The sequence below is a fragment of the Tympanuchus pallidicinctus genome, unplaced genomic scaffold (genome assembly GCF_026119805.1).
Source record: "Tympanuchus pallidicinctus isolate F22 unplaced genomic scaffold, pur_lepc_1.0 scaffold4, whole genome shotgun sequence".
In the NCBI taxonomy this organism is placed as follows: Eukaryota; Metazoa; Chordata; class Aves; order Galliformes; family Phasianidae; genus Tympanuchus; species Tympanuchus pallidicinctus.
The window spans coordinates 685,432-699,920 of NW_026294758.1; the positions used below are offsets into that span (position 1 = coordinate 685,432).

At 45.3% G+C, this 14,489-nt stretch overlaps 1 protein-coding gene and 1 long non-coding RNA gene across 2 annotated transcripts; one reads left to right on the forward strand and one right to left on the reverse strand.

Moving 5' to 3' along the window:
* Positions 1–2,639: 2,639 nt before the first annotated feature.
* SMU1 (SMU1 DNA replication regulator and spliceosomal factor) lies at positions 2,640–14,032 on the reverse strand. Its single transcript, XM_052701465.1, has 12 exons — positions 13,911–14,032; positions 13,533–13,743; positions 12,810–12,962; positions 12,172–12,282; positions 11,325–11,453; positions 9,988–10,107; positions 9,503–9,619; positions 9,203–9,330; positions 6,501–6,627; positions 5,176–5,343; positions 4,753–4,905; positions 2,640–4,125 (listed from the first exon to the last, which is right to left on the reverse strand). The coding sequence occupies exons 1-12, from the start codon at positions 13,934–13,936 to the stop codon at positions 4,027–4,029; spliced, it is 1,542 nt and encodes a 513-aa protein (XP_052557425.1). The 5' UTR covers positions 13,937–14,032; the 3' UTR covers positions 2,640–4,026.
* LOC128089779 (uncharacterized) lies at positions 5,339–10,881 on the forward strand. The gene is made up of 2 exons (XR_008210671.1): positions 5,339–5,999; positions 6,440–10,881. It is a non-coding gene; the product is annotated as an uncharacterized LOC128089779 (long non-coding RNA).
* Positions 14,033–14,489: the final 457 nt, after the last annotated feature.

A 14,489-nucleotide genomic window follows, 5' to 3' on the forward strand; every position in this document is an offset into this window, starting at 1 on the left:
GGAGCTTTTTCACTGAAGACAGAAGCAAAGAAGGCATTCAGTATCTCCACCTTCTCAGCATCCCCCGTTACCAGCACACCCCCGTCACTTAGCAGGGGAGCCACATTCTCCCTACTCTTCCTTTTACTGTTAATGTACTTAAACAAGCCTTTCTTATTATCCTTTGTCCCCTTTGCCAGATTTAATTCTAGGCAGGCTTTAGCCTTCCTTGTCGCATCCCTGCAGGCCCTGACAACATTCCTGTATTCTTCCCATGTGCTCAGACCCTTTTTCCACATTTCATGGCCTTCTTCTTTCCTTTGAGTTTGTGCACGAGCTCCTTGCTCATCCACACAGCTCTCCTGCCACCCTTCCCCGATTTCTTGCTCACTTGTAAGACACAGCTTTGTAAGGCCTCATTTGTAAGGCACAGTGCAGGAATTATATAAGCTCACAGAATCACAGAATGGCCAGGGCTGGAAGGACCTCAAGAATCACAAATCTCCAACCCCCCACCAATGCAGGGCCACCAACCTCCCCATTTCACAGCAGCCCAGGCTGCCCAGGGCCCCATCCAACGTGGCCTTGAACACCTCCAGGGATGGACGGGGCATCACAGCCTCTCTGGGCAGCTGTTCCAGCACCTCACCACTCTCACAGCACACAACTTCCCCCTGACACCCAACCTCCATCTGCCCTCCCTCAGCTTCAAACCATTTCCCCTTGTCCTGCTGTTATCTACCTCTTCAAAGAGTTCCACTTTTCCAAAACCACAAGGAAATTCTAGATTCCATATTTTCTTAAGAGAGGTACTGTGGTTCTCAAATAGAGGATAGCACTGCAAGGCGTAATAAAATCAGGAGGTTCCTGAATCGGACACTGAGAAGTCTGGCGTAACAAATGCCACCCTTTACTAGCAGTGCGTATCTTCAGGAATGCCCAGGTCCTGGAGATCAGGCGTGATTATGTGTAGCTAAGGCAGATGGACCCTCAGTAGAAGAGGGTAAATATTTGAGTAAACTTAGTTATGTGAGTATGTAAATGTTATAGATATCTACGTGCCTGTGCCCTGATGAGATGCATGCACAACTGAAGAGTTGGCAGGTGTGACTGCAAGGCTGTACAGCCAAGTTTCACTGATGATGGCAACTGGGAGAAGTCTGTGGAGACTGGAAGAAAGCAGTCCTGTCTTCAAGCTGGGCACTAAGAGGACCCGTGATGCTACTAACCAGCCAGGCTCACCTCGATCCCCGGGAAAGTGATCAGAGAATTGCAGAACTATGAGTTGGAAGGGAACTGAAAGCCCATCCAGTTCCATGGGCTGATGGGCACCCACTAGGCCACGCTACCCAGCATGGAGGCACCCACAGCTTCGCTGGGCAGCCCGATCCAGGCAAATTACTATCCTGTCTTCACCTCAGCCACTCCATCTCCTTGTATCTGGCTCCACAGAGAGCTGCAGCATGCCAGCTATGCCTTTTCTAGTTACGAAACCCAGTATATAGCCTACACTTTTCTCCCTGGACATTCAAATCTGAGTCTTCTTGCTCTGTCTTTCATAGCTACCATGATTCAGGTCGCAGGGTGTATTTACAACTATCCAACAGTTCCATCAACAGGAACTGGAGCTGAAGTAGCTATGCTTAAGAAGGACTCTTTAAGTTCATAGACAGTAGGCAAAGAGGAAAATGCATCACTGATTTTTACCTTCATCTTTAAGTCTCTGGAAAGCATTTTTTTTTGTCCCACCTTCTCTCAGACTGAACACAGTTGTTACCAAGCTGCTCAGAATCACAGTCAGGCCACCTCACCTGAGCTCACTGTTCAGAATCCTCTGCAGCACGTGGAGTTAGATTCACATAGGCCAGCAGCCACCTCTGAAGATTATTTAGTCCCTCTAAATAGAGAATATAGCTGCTGCTTAAGTCATTCCTTATGTCCACTTTGGGAAGATTGAACCACTATGATTTAGCAGATCTGAACTGACCTGTGAAACTTGACAGTATCCCCAGTGCCAAAAACACTGCACCCTCCTACGTATCACACAACTGCCTAATTCTAAGTAAAATAGTTCAAGAACAAAAGTAAAGTCCCTGGGTGAAGAAGCAAACAATGCTTTCTGTAATGCTAATGCAAGCATTCAAGGTTGTCTTCCTGAAATCTTATATTCAGATAAAAACCATGTAACACCTGGCTAATTCTCCAGAGATAAAATCTCTTCCAAGATTACACTGAGAAGCAATTAGGAGTGTTTTCAAGACTACCATTATAGTTTCATGTACATATTACAGCCACAGCCAAGGAGGTAAGTCATGCCATGGTCCTTTCAGAAGTATCAGTGCACACTATTTCCTGCTTCTAAGCCCTGGGTGGTTGAGGCAATAAGCTGTAAAACTTCTAAATAAAAAACATAAGAAAGCCCAGATTTCCTCTGAAAATGTACTTAAAATCTTTAAACATTCAGGATTTGGACAGGCAGTTCTGTTGGATTCAACAACTTTTCTTTCAAAGAACAGTGTAAGATACCATTTAATCATTGGAGGATTAGCAGTTCCGTGTAACCTGAAAGGGAAGCCAGCAACAAGTCAGACAATAAAAATATTGTCAGACGTTTCCAATACACCAGTATATTTTCAGGCACAAAAAAAAAAATAATCACCTTTTGCTATCTAAAAAATAACTTTATTGCTATATCTAAGGGAGTAAAAAACAGGTTAGGAAATAAAACATTACAGCTAACATAGAACTAAATCTAGGTTTGCAGTGAGCAAGCAGTGCTGCATGAGAAGTCACGCTAAAATGTTGCATTTCTTTATACTGGTCACACACACAGGTCAGTGCTAACAGGTTGCCCCTGGCTGACGGTCAGTACTTGCACCAGGGTCATGCCCATCAGCTGAGAAAGACTGTGAGGTTAACTTGGAACTCATTTATTAAGTCACAAAAACTTGCTGCTGTTTGAAAGAAAGCATTCTACAAGAAATTAAAACAGGAGGTGCAGCAGATTCGGATCTACATGCATTTGTCCAATCATTACATACAAAACATTTATTTTAGCTGCATCCTGTAAGAGCTGTTGTCAGATTTTGTAAGATTCTGGTGAACATTCATAATGGTTTGCCGACATCTCAAACAATCACCTGTTCCAAAAGAAGAGCGTGGGATTATTCCACCTTAGTGTGGGACCTAAGTATCACTGTTACCACTAACTAGGCCCACCTGGGTCTGCCACGGGCTTTTTAAAAGAGGAAGGCAAGCTGAAATTCAAGGTGTTAATAAGTGCAACATGACTGCACTGAGGACTTGGTCTGTGTAAAAAGGCCTCTTTTAGATACTGATCCTGAGGCCTGTTTCAGTTACAGCTGGTCTGACGACAGTATCCAGCCAGGGAATTCCTTCCAGCCTGGAAGCAAATGAAAACAAATGACAGATACAAAATAGGAATTAAAATACGTTTCAGTGCCACGTTAGGCAGTTTTATAAAGGGACAGCCTATGAAACTGGGAAAAAAAACTGTTTCATTCTGAGGAAGCTTTGTGACTACGCATAATGAAAATGAAACACAGCAAAACACGCCGGGCTACAAAAGTTCAGTCTTGGAGCAGAGGACAGGGTAGTTTTATCTATATCCAGGAAAACTGCCTTCGTTTCAGCAGTGGAAAGTAGGAAGCCTTCTTATCCCCGTATCATTTAAAGCCTTCTTATCCCCATATCATCATTTAGTGAAAGAAAGTACTCTCCTCTATTCTGGTAGCCTGTTGTATGTTTAATTCCTAGCTCATTCAGGTTTATGAAGAGCACCTGAGTTCACGCTTCAGGAGACAGAGCAATCATTCACGCAGAAGTTGCTTCAGCTGATCTGGTAAAAATAGAAGTATAGAATCTCAAATCAACTGATCTATCTAGCAAAAATCTAGCTAATTTTGTCTGTAAAACTGAACTAAAATTGAGCAACTATCATGCTCTGTGCATTTAGACCTTGCAAAAGCACAAACATCAACACCCTGCAAACAACAGGCACGCTTCAGAGCTTCTTGTAAGATCAGGTTATGGCTTCCAGAGCTTGAGGAGGCCATCTTCACTGTAAGTGGCAATCAGGTTCTGGTGAGGGTGATGAGCAATGCCAATGACATCTTTCTCGTGAACCTAGAGAAGAAGCAGAGAAGAAGCTTCAGGAGCCTTTCTTTAGCATTAACTCAAGCCAGGTATTTTCAAACTAGAATAGAGGAGAACTGAACTGAGGGGCAGAACAGTTTGTGCATACAATAAAAGCAAAAAACCAGAACTTTGACAACATTAACTTCCAGCTCTTGTGACACAGAGATTATATTTTTGTTGGCAGAAGGACAATTTCATCTCCTACCTGCTGGAACCCACTACACTGAAACGCTCCCCGTTAAATGCTGATGTTCAAAGCCGGCACCTCTGTTTGGTGTAATCCCAGACAAATTTAAGCCTGGCAGCTTTAACTCCAGCAGCTTGGACAGATTCTCTATCAGCTAGAGCCCAGATTAACATTTGCTCTAGTTTATTTAACAGTTTCCACCAATTAATTCTTGTCCCAGGGAGAAACATTTTCAGAACTATTAAGATCAAAAATGTTCCAGAAAACAAAGCCTCAGCACATTCTGCAGTCAAGCACTCTGGAATGCAGTCACTAGCAGTTGTGGCTGCTAGAAGGGAAAGACTAACTGGTAGAAAGCCTCTGGCAGACCTCACAGGTAACAAGCATTGAGATCATCAACTCTGCAGAGGCTCAAGCTACAAACTTACTGTCAGTGTCCTCTCCAGCTTGCCAGTGACTGTGCTAAAGCAGTAGAGCACAAAATCTTCACCGACACAGTAGATCCATTCACCACGAGGAGAGAGTGCACAGCAGACAAAGTCACCACCTTCTCTCTTACCAGAGCTAAAACTTCTTACAATCTGTAGAGACCAAAACATTGCACAAGATTAGATTGGGGCACACAATTACCATCTTCAAGGCAAAAACATTTAGGCAGTACTAGGTCTATTTAGAAAACATCTCTCTCCATATCAGTAACCACTTCCTGCAAGTCAAGATATTCTGCTAACCGTGCCAAGAGCAGTTTGCCATGAAAGTGAATTGGAGAAATCAGGTCCAAACCCTGCCCAGGATGCTGGCGTTCTTAGAGTGACCGACAGACCTGAAAGGACACCAGTAAGGTCACATACCTGACCCTGCATGTTCATAATGACAACTGTATTTGATCTGTTGCAAACAACAAAGTGTTCTGGGTTTTTGGGCAGCAGAATGACACTGTTGACAGTAATGTCTGTCCCCGCTGTGCTGCCAAGGGACTTGAAGGTGTTGGAGCACTCTGTCGTCTTCACGTTCCAAACCTAGCGTGAAAAACAAAATTAATTACCTTCAAAGAAAAGTAAACAAAAATTGCTTTTTGGAGCTGAGGTACTAGACTCAGATTTTTTAATGCCACTGAAGGGAACTAGGGATGGATGCACATTATAAAATGATAAGAATTATTTTGAAGTGTGGACACCATGAAAAGTTTCTCTATGAATGATCTGAAAGTGAGTTACTACTATCCAAATTCAGCCTGGATCCCTTTCTTTAAGGAGTCTGTCCTTACAAGCAAGTCCACACTTGCTTTCTGGTTTTAGCTAGCACCTGTAAATATATGTGTGGCCACTGCACATGCAGCCTTCCTACACAAGACAGACATGAAGATGGTGAAAAAGCAAAGCCTCTCTGATACCACAGTAAGTGATGTCCATGTGTTGCTTCACATACTAAAGCAGGCTTTCCTGCCATTCAGAAACAGGAAGTAAAACTGCTTATTCAACATCTAAAATGAAATTTAACTCACCAGCTGTGGAATACGTGTATAGTTTACATGCTAGTGTAACCAAACTGGAAGACAGCTACTGCACTACTGGGGCAGACTGGCAAATAGGACAAATTCAAAATTAAGACTCCAGTGAATACAAACAAGATCCATCACACTCCTTCCATCCACTCCCATCTATAAACCACCTCTGTCTCCTTACCCCCACAGCTGCACTGCACCAAGGTCCCACACAGCACAGCTGCTTCTGTAGTTTTTATTTATTTTTTCTTACAGTCAGTAGGACACTGTACACAACAGTGCTTTACTACTTGTAACTATTACAACTGTTCCACTCTTAGCTGGGGACCAAAAGCCAAACGTATCATTTCAGCCATCAGTGCCATTAACATGAGGCTATCCAGCTCATACATACAGCAGAGGACTCCTAAGCACCAATAAACCAACAGGTACTCAAGAAAATGCCCTTGTTTCAGACAGAGAAATCCCCACGTGTTCGGAACAGAAGCTCCATTCCCAGTTCTGCTTCCAGAAGCAGCAGAAGCCAGTGGCAAACCACGCACTGACGTCCTGCTTCCACAGGCACGTGGGAAGGGATGCAGCAGACTGAGGAGACCACAGACCATTACCAGATCTCATTTGCAGCACTTTACAGCAAAGGTGCATTCTAAAGAAGGGTGAGCACCACCTTACCTTCACTGTGCCATCAGAGGACGCGCTGATAATATAGTGACCATCCTGGGTAAAGGTGGCTTCATTGACGAAGGAGGAATGACCACGGAATTCTTTTAAAGTTTTGCCAGATTTTAAACCATGAATCCTGTCATGCAACAGAAGTCAGATGTGAGTGAGCAACTGAAGTAGTCTGAATCACCACAGCACTTCAAATCCGAGCTACGTTTGACAGGCAGCAATAAGAAGTGCCAAAAATCTCCAAACTGTTTTTTTTTTTAACCACAAATCCCTTTCAAAGATGCTGTGTGCTCCACTAAAAACCTTTGAGAAAAGCCATTGCTTTTCAACTTCAAGGACTCATATGTAATATATTTTAGAAGGCAAGACTACAAGAGAGAAGTTATGAATCTGCCAAACAAAAACTTTAAAGGGGTAAGCACTGACTTCCCTTCACTGTGCCACCAAAGGAAGCACTGATAATTCAAGTGTGGATTGACCTCTGAGGGTCTCTTGTTCAGCAGGTTCCTTGCAGTAAAGCTGACTGTTAAGTGATACCATCTTGCTTAGGGCTTTGGAAAGGCTTCTTCCAGTGGAGATAAGACAGTCTCCACAAATAGAAATGTTCACTGCACACTTCCACCAGTACTGTGTGACACACGGAAAATAAAAGAGCACCAACCAAAACCTTTCTGTGAAAAGTATCTCTTTATACCAGCATTTTTCGTTTGAAATCTCTTCCCATAATCTCTTTTTCTTTTTTTTTTTCTGCTGTGCAACTTCACCATTTGCCTGCCTATGCTATGGTTCATCTGTACTGCGACTTGTATGGACTGACAGCTCCCAGTGAGCTATTTTGTAATGCCTGTTCACTGTGCAGTTGCTTTCAGATCTTTAGCAGTGCCCTCATTTTCATCTCATTTACAACAGTACCTTTACTGCTTGCAGCACAAACAAGAGGCTAAGGCTAAGGTTATGTAATCTCGTTCAATTAAAAATAATCACATGAAGTTGTTAGGCACTGGATCAATCAAATTCATACTACAAATAGCTCAGTTTAGAAAGGCACAGATAAGAAAGCTGGAACCCTTGGCAAGATGGACAGATGGGGTGTGAAAAACTCTATGATGCTGAGACCTGATAAATGCAAAGAGCAGCACGACCTCATGCTTCAGAATGAAACAAGAACTAACTGGTGGCAGAAATCTTCGGAAGAGGACCTGGCAGTCCTTGTGAAGAACACACTGAAAGCCAGCAGAATGCTGTGGCAATGGGGAACCCAACCACACCGCAGCATGCATGAGGCAATGCCCAGTCTGAAGACCAGGGCTCTCTTCTACATGGAAAAGGTGAGGCCATCTCTGGAGTGTGATGTCCAGTTTGGGGCCTCTGCTACAAGAGAAGAGATGGACGTGCTGGAGAATCCAGTGCAGAGAGGGCTGGAGCAAGTGATTTCTGAGAGGAGCCACACATGTCACAGAATCACACGGTGATTCGGCTGGGAGGAACCTGACATAACACATACTCCAATGCTCTCTTCAATGCAACAGCTTCCAAGTCCAGTCAGGTCACTCAAATCCAATTTGAGTTTGAAAGTCTTCAAGGGTTGAAATCCCTCAACCTCATCCAACTTTCTCCACAGTCCAAGTGTTAACTTCAAGGCAAAAAAAAAAAAGTAGTAAACTTATAAACTGTCAGAATTTCCTTTTCTGGAACTTGTTCCTCCTAAGAGCCATGTACTTCTGAGAAAAGGCTGGTGCCATCTTTCCCATGACAAGTTCTAGATGAGCCAATGAGACACCTCTTTCAGCTTTCTGTTTTGTGGGTCAATCAGACCCAGTTACCAACCTGTCTCTGCATGTTATGTGCACTTGAAGAGATACTCAGATCAAAAGTGAGCACCCTAAAGCACTGGAGGGGCTAGCTGTACTGGCATCTCCTGAAACATGTGGCAAGTCCTGTCCTTGAAGCTCTGCAAGTGCATCAACCTGGCTGACTTAGAGCACCAGGTCTCTGCTATTCCCTGTCAGAATGCTGGGAAGAACCAATGCCCAGAAAACACGTTCTTTGGGTCCTTGTTCTTGTTCCCCCCTCTGAGAGCACTCTTGACCCAAGAGGAATAGGGGGGTGGATTTAGGGATGTGAACTTGGGGAAGTTCTACTGCACTCAGCCACTATCAGGAGAAGCAGAGAAGATGCAGCAAAAATCTTAAAAACGCAGAGAATTTATAATAGATAGAATAAAAAGAAGAGCCCATTGTTCTGCTGCAGAAAAAAAAAAACAACCAAACATGCTGGATGGAATGAAGTAATGTCATATCACCTACTGAAGGCAATGAGTGTTTGCAACTGAGCTGTTTAAGGCCTTTTCAAGAAATGTTCCTGTCCTATTAGACATGGGTCCTTCTTACCGTCCTTAAGTTTGTTACAGGAAACGTTACTTCTGAAGGTTGACATCTGTCTTTAAGTTGGGAATCTCATGGGAAATAAAACATTTGAAGTTGATCTAAGCAGCAGCAGAGGTAAGGAAGCACTGTGTCCCTGCAGCTGGAATAAAGCTGTTCAGCACGGTGAAAGACCAGACTTTCAAACTGCCCCTCTCCAACCCACAGAACTCAGCTCTCCTATCCGCATCTAAACTCTATGAAACACAAATCAAGGTTTAACCAATTCATGCCAACACCATTTTCCCCTGCATTACAACTCACGTTTTCTCATGTTACCTGATTGTCTGATCAAAAGAAGCACTAAGAATTTGGCTGCTGTCCTTAGAAAAACTCAGGCATGTAACACCTTTACTGTGGGCTCGTTCAAACCTCCGCAGGCACTGACCGCTCTGGATTTTCCACACCTGCAAAGGAAAGAAACAAGAGGGGTTACTTCATACCTCGATCAGCAAAGCCAGTGTGTCAGAGCCAATGTGTGGCTGTGCCTCTGTATTCACGCACAACTGCAACATTATTTCACCATGCCAAATGAGTCTTTCACCAGCCCTGAGAAAGTTCCTCAGGAAGGACTCCTACCTTGATCTTTCCATCCTGTGCTCCAGTTGCCAGCATTTCTGTATCCCTGCTGAAGCACATGCACAACACTGCATCGTCCATCATCATAAAATTATCTTGTGCCTGGTATTTCAGATCCTAAAAGAAAGCAGAAGATCCACCAATCAACAGCAAGTTAAACAAAGTTTTACGCTCATAACTATTAGCACTTTGTAACATGCTGATAGCCTCAACTCCAGCTACATTTTATAGCTTATCAAACCTCACAGTCTTAGAAAGACCAGAAAATGCTGCTGTCACCATTTTAGGGGCAACAACAAATACTTGGAAAGGAGAAAAAAGTGTCATCACAGAAGGAAGTTAGCGACAAGGGAGAATTAAATCAATGTCAGGATCCCAGGCCAACACAGAGCACCAAGCAGGCATCCTTCACGGCCTCACAGAAGCCAACAAAAGCATGCAGGCTACCAGCTCCAGCTCCTGAGCTGCCCACAGAACAAACGTACCTTCCGAATCTTCCCAGTGGTGAAGTTCCACACTTCAATGAAACCATCCACAGAGCCAGTGACCAGATACTGGCCGTCAGGTGAAAACCGAGCACACTCCACGTGGGACTTCTGCCCAAACTGTTTTATACAAGAACAGAAATTAAGCCTGATAAGCAACCTAAATGACAACAAGCGATTCACAATAAAAGAAAATCACAACCTCCTTTTGGCCATAAATTCCAGTGTTGCCTACAGATGTGCAGTCACACACTTAATATTCAGGTACAAGGTCTTTTTGGATACATATATTCACCTGGTACTGGCTGCTAAGCTTAAGCCAAGCACTACATACTGACAAAAACAGCAATTTTGGTTAGCTTTTCTTCAGCGAACTGTGAATGTTAACAAATACCTTCTCAGCACTTGGTACCTATCAGCAGATTCCAGAAATCCTGATGTATTGCAAGTTACATCACTGGGAATCATTGCTTCTCTAGGGACATTTTCACAGAGCGTTTGATGTTTTTTTTGTTTTTCAGCAGAAAAAGAAACAGAAGTGATGATGGTCAATAAGTATAACAAAACGTTTTCACTAGCCAATACATAAATCCAAGATAAGCACTGGAAAACAGAACAAATTCCAACGCAGCATTACCAAGCTGCCACTGAACACGAGAAATAAATGTCACAAAATCACACTTCTGAAACACGGTATCTTCTGATCACTGTGAAAACCAGTAGAGCTACCAAACTGAGCTGAAATTTCTTACTGCACAGGACTGACTGCTAGGTAAATTTCAAAGGCCTCCACATAACAAAACTGCCTGTTCCACACCATGAGAGCTGCAGCACCACAGCGTCACCACAGCACAGCTTTCTTCCTCTTCTGGAATCTACACGGCTGAATTCTTACAAAATGGGCAAAACAGATACTGATTACATCAGCTGACAAGTCCACCATCAAAACTTCAGCGTTCCTCAGAAATGCTGTGCACACACATTAGCTTAAAGCGACAGTAACTCTATCCAGAAACAAGCAAGAGGACAAATAAAACCAACTCCTAAAGATTCTTTACGGTGAAGTCAAAGGAATATTAAATGCTTCAACCACATTCACAAGTCCCATGAGCACCTGATCTTGTCAAGGCACCTTATTTCAGGCTTTGTTAAGGAAAGCCTCTGTTTCTTTGATGAAAGAAGGCGCAGAGAACAAGAAGAGAGGGAAAGAGGTAAAGGTTACTGGCAATAAAGAACAGACAAATTCAGAGAATCTGTAGCTCCAAACATAAAGCATAGGAAGGAAGCAGGAGCGATGACACAAGTGAACAGGGATACACAAAGTAAACAAAAATCACCTTAATATGTCTGCTCAGCTGTGTGGGGAACTTCTCTTCTTCCACATCTTTCACAGCTGCTTTGCCTCTGAACAAGTCGATTGTCATCCCAGGAGGAAGCAGGCCCTGATGCTGTTGCCACTTCAGTGCCTTTTCAGGAGTTGAAAACAAAACCCACTCTGTCAGTTAATAAACACCTTCCTCCTCAAAGCTTTTTTTTTTTTTTTTTTATTTTTTAAACAGTGAGTTCAACTCAAGAGCAAACCAGATTTAGATTATGCTTCCTAAATTATAGCCACAATAAGAAGGGAACAGCGTGAATGACCTGATGAGCCCCCTTTTCATTCTCCCTTTGGTAAGCATGACACAGTGTGTACAGAGTGTGGTGAGCCTGATCTCCTACTGGCGTAAACTACCTGACCTGCTGCTCATCTGCCTGAAACAGCCTGGATTAAATTCAAAAGCCAGGCCACGTTAATTATGGCAAGATTCTTTTTAAGCCTGACAGTACAAGTTATGAGATAAGCCACAAAACAACAAAATACATGAAAAATTGTCTACATAAACAAGCGTAATCTGAAAATCAAAAGGTATCCTAAGTACAACTGCAAAATGGTGTGTTGTAATGCTTATTTTGAAAATAATCTCTATGCATTGAGTATTTACGAGGAGAAATCCACTACACAGATTCAGAGGGCTAACATTTGCTGCAACTACCAAATCCCTGGAGAAAAGACCATTTTCAGCTACATGTAAACACGCAACACTTGAGCTCTGTTTCCGTGGAGTTGAAAGATGAACTATACCATATTTCATCTTACAAGACAAAGATCTACAGAAACTGACACCGTGATTTTTCCCCAGTTACCTGCCCCAACAGCGCCATCAGACGAGATGGAGGCACCACGCTGACCTCTCCAGCCAAAGCCTGTGCAATAGCAGCTCTCCGCTTTTCTTTGCTGCTTCCATCAGGATATGCCTAAAGAGAAGTCATCTCTATGAAGTGATTCCTCCTAACTATTTTGCATACAAAACTTCATTGCTCCAAACTGAATACATTTTCAAGCAGCCCCCGTCTCTATTTCCAGTCCTTCAAACACTTAAGGTTTTCTTTCACTAAGAACATCAGATTTACACAATCAGAGGTCATTTCTTCCTACTACTATTATTACTGTGCAACATTAGTTTCGTTTACAAAACATTTTCTTCACATCTGTAAGATAAGGGAGGTATCAAATGAAGAACACAGCATCACTCTGTGGCAGGACAGCGGAACAAATCCTGAATTTGCACCAGCAAAACATTTCACTGTTCTGCTGCCCTGTGATCAAGAATTACACATCAGTTCTACACACTTCATAAAACACCTGGAACTGTGAACATGCATGTTTTTACTCCCAGAATGTAAAAGAAAATATGCTGTAAGCCCTTAACACTTTGGAGCAATGCTGGGAGTCAAGCAAGACAGCTTAACATTGCAGAGTACATGGGAAGAGCATAACCTACCTCACGAGGATCAAAGTAAGATCTGGCCAGAAGGTTTTCAAGGTGAATGTACCGCTCTGGCTGAGTCTGCTTCAGCATGATCATGGGATCTGTCTGCCTGAGGAGAGACCTGGCAGCACCCAGCTCCCGGAGCTCAATCAGCTCCAGCACAACCTGCAACAAGGGATTAGCATCTGCATCAGCAAAGATGAACCACCAGGGAGGGGAGAGTTGGGGTTAGGAAAACATTCTTCCCCAGAGGTCAGAGAGCATGGAATGGGCTCCCCAGGGCAGCAGGCACAGCCACAAGCCGCTGGAACTAAAGGAACATCCTCACAATGCTCAGATGCACGGTTTGTTTTTCAGGTGGTTCTGTGTGGTCTAAGCTCTTTGTTATGAGAGTGGTGAGGTGCTGGAACAGCTGCCCAGAGAGGCTGTGATGCCCCGTCCATCCCTGGAGGTGTTGGAGGCCAGGTTGGATGGGGCCCTGGGCAGCCTGGGCTGCTGTGAAATGGGGAGGTTGATGGCCCTGCATGTGGCAGGGGGCTGGAGCTTCATGATCCTTGAGGTCCCTTCCAACCCTGGCCATTCTGTGATTCTGTGTGGAGCCAGAGGTTGGACTCTGCGAGTCTGTGAGCCTGTGAGTCCCTCCCAGCTCAGAAGTGCCGATAAAAGGTTCTATAAGAGAGCACGTGTAAAGCAGAGGAGGCCTAGAGAAAGCTGCACGCTGCTCGTGCTGCCCACCTGCTCGTAGAGGTCGATGAGGGTCTTGTCGGGCAGCTTCAGGGACTGTATGGCCTGCAGCACCGTGTCCCAGTGCCCACTGTTGATGTCGGCCACGAAGCTCTCGATGCTGTCCACGGTGTTGAGGGACACGGTCGTCTCTTCCTGCAGGGTGGCGAGGGCCCGGTGCAGGCTGTTCTCTTTCAGGTACTGCATGATCAGCCGGATCACACTGCGGAGTACAGCCCGGCTCACAGCAAGGCCACGCCCCGCCCCACAGCCGCAGCGGTGAGGGGATCCCAGCGGCCACCTCCCACCCTGACACCGCTCCGAAGCACAGCACGGCACGGCACGGCCCGACCGCCCCACCCCGGCCCCGCGCCGCCGCCACACACTCACTCGGAAGACTCGATCTCGATCGACATCTTGAGAACCGCGCCGGAAGTCCGCGCTGCTTCCGGTCTTCTCGCGACAGCGCACTTCCTGCAAGCGCCGCGCGGTCTTTATCACGTGACGGGGGGAGGGAGTAGAGAGACGCCCGGCTCACGTGGCGGAAGGCGGGAGGAGGACGGCGCGCGTGCGCGGTGCGGCACTCCGCGGGGGAAGGCGGGGAGGCTGCGCCCCCTGGCGGTAGTGCGCGGGGACGGGCGTAGGCTGCGGGCCGGGGTTGGCGGGCTGAGGAGGGCCCCGGCGATGCGCAGGGAGACTGAGTGCAGCTGTGGGTTGTGTCTGGAGGCCTGGAGCTGCACTTATGGCCGAGCACGAGGCTGAAATCCAGCGGGGCAGGAAAGGCTTCCTTCCTTGTGAGCTGCCCCCCAGGCATGTGCCACCACAGCAGCCCAGCTCGGGTGACAGGGCTGAGCCTGGGACCTGCTGCCCTGTGCTGGCCTGGGCATGGGGAGAGCAGCAGGAGGGCCTGGAGTTGTGCTGCAGGTCCAGGAGCTAACGGGGCTTCTTATTGCCCCTCTGGTTTGGAAC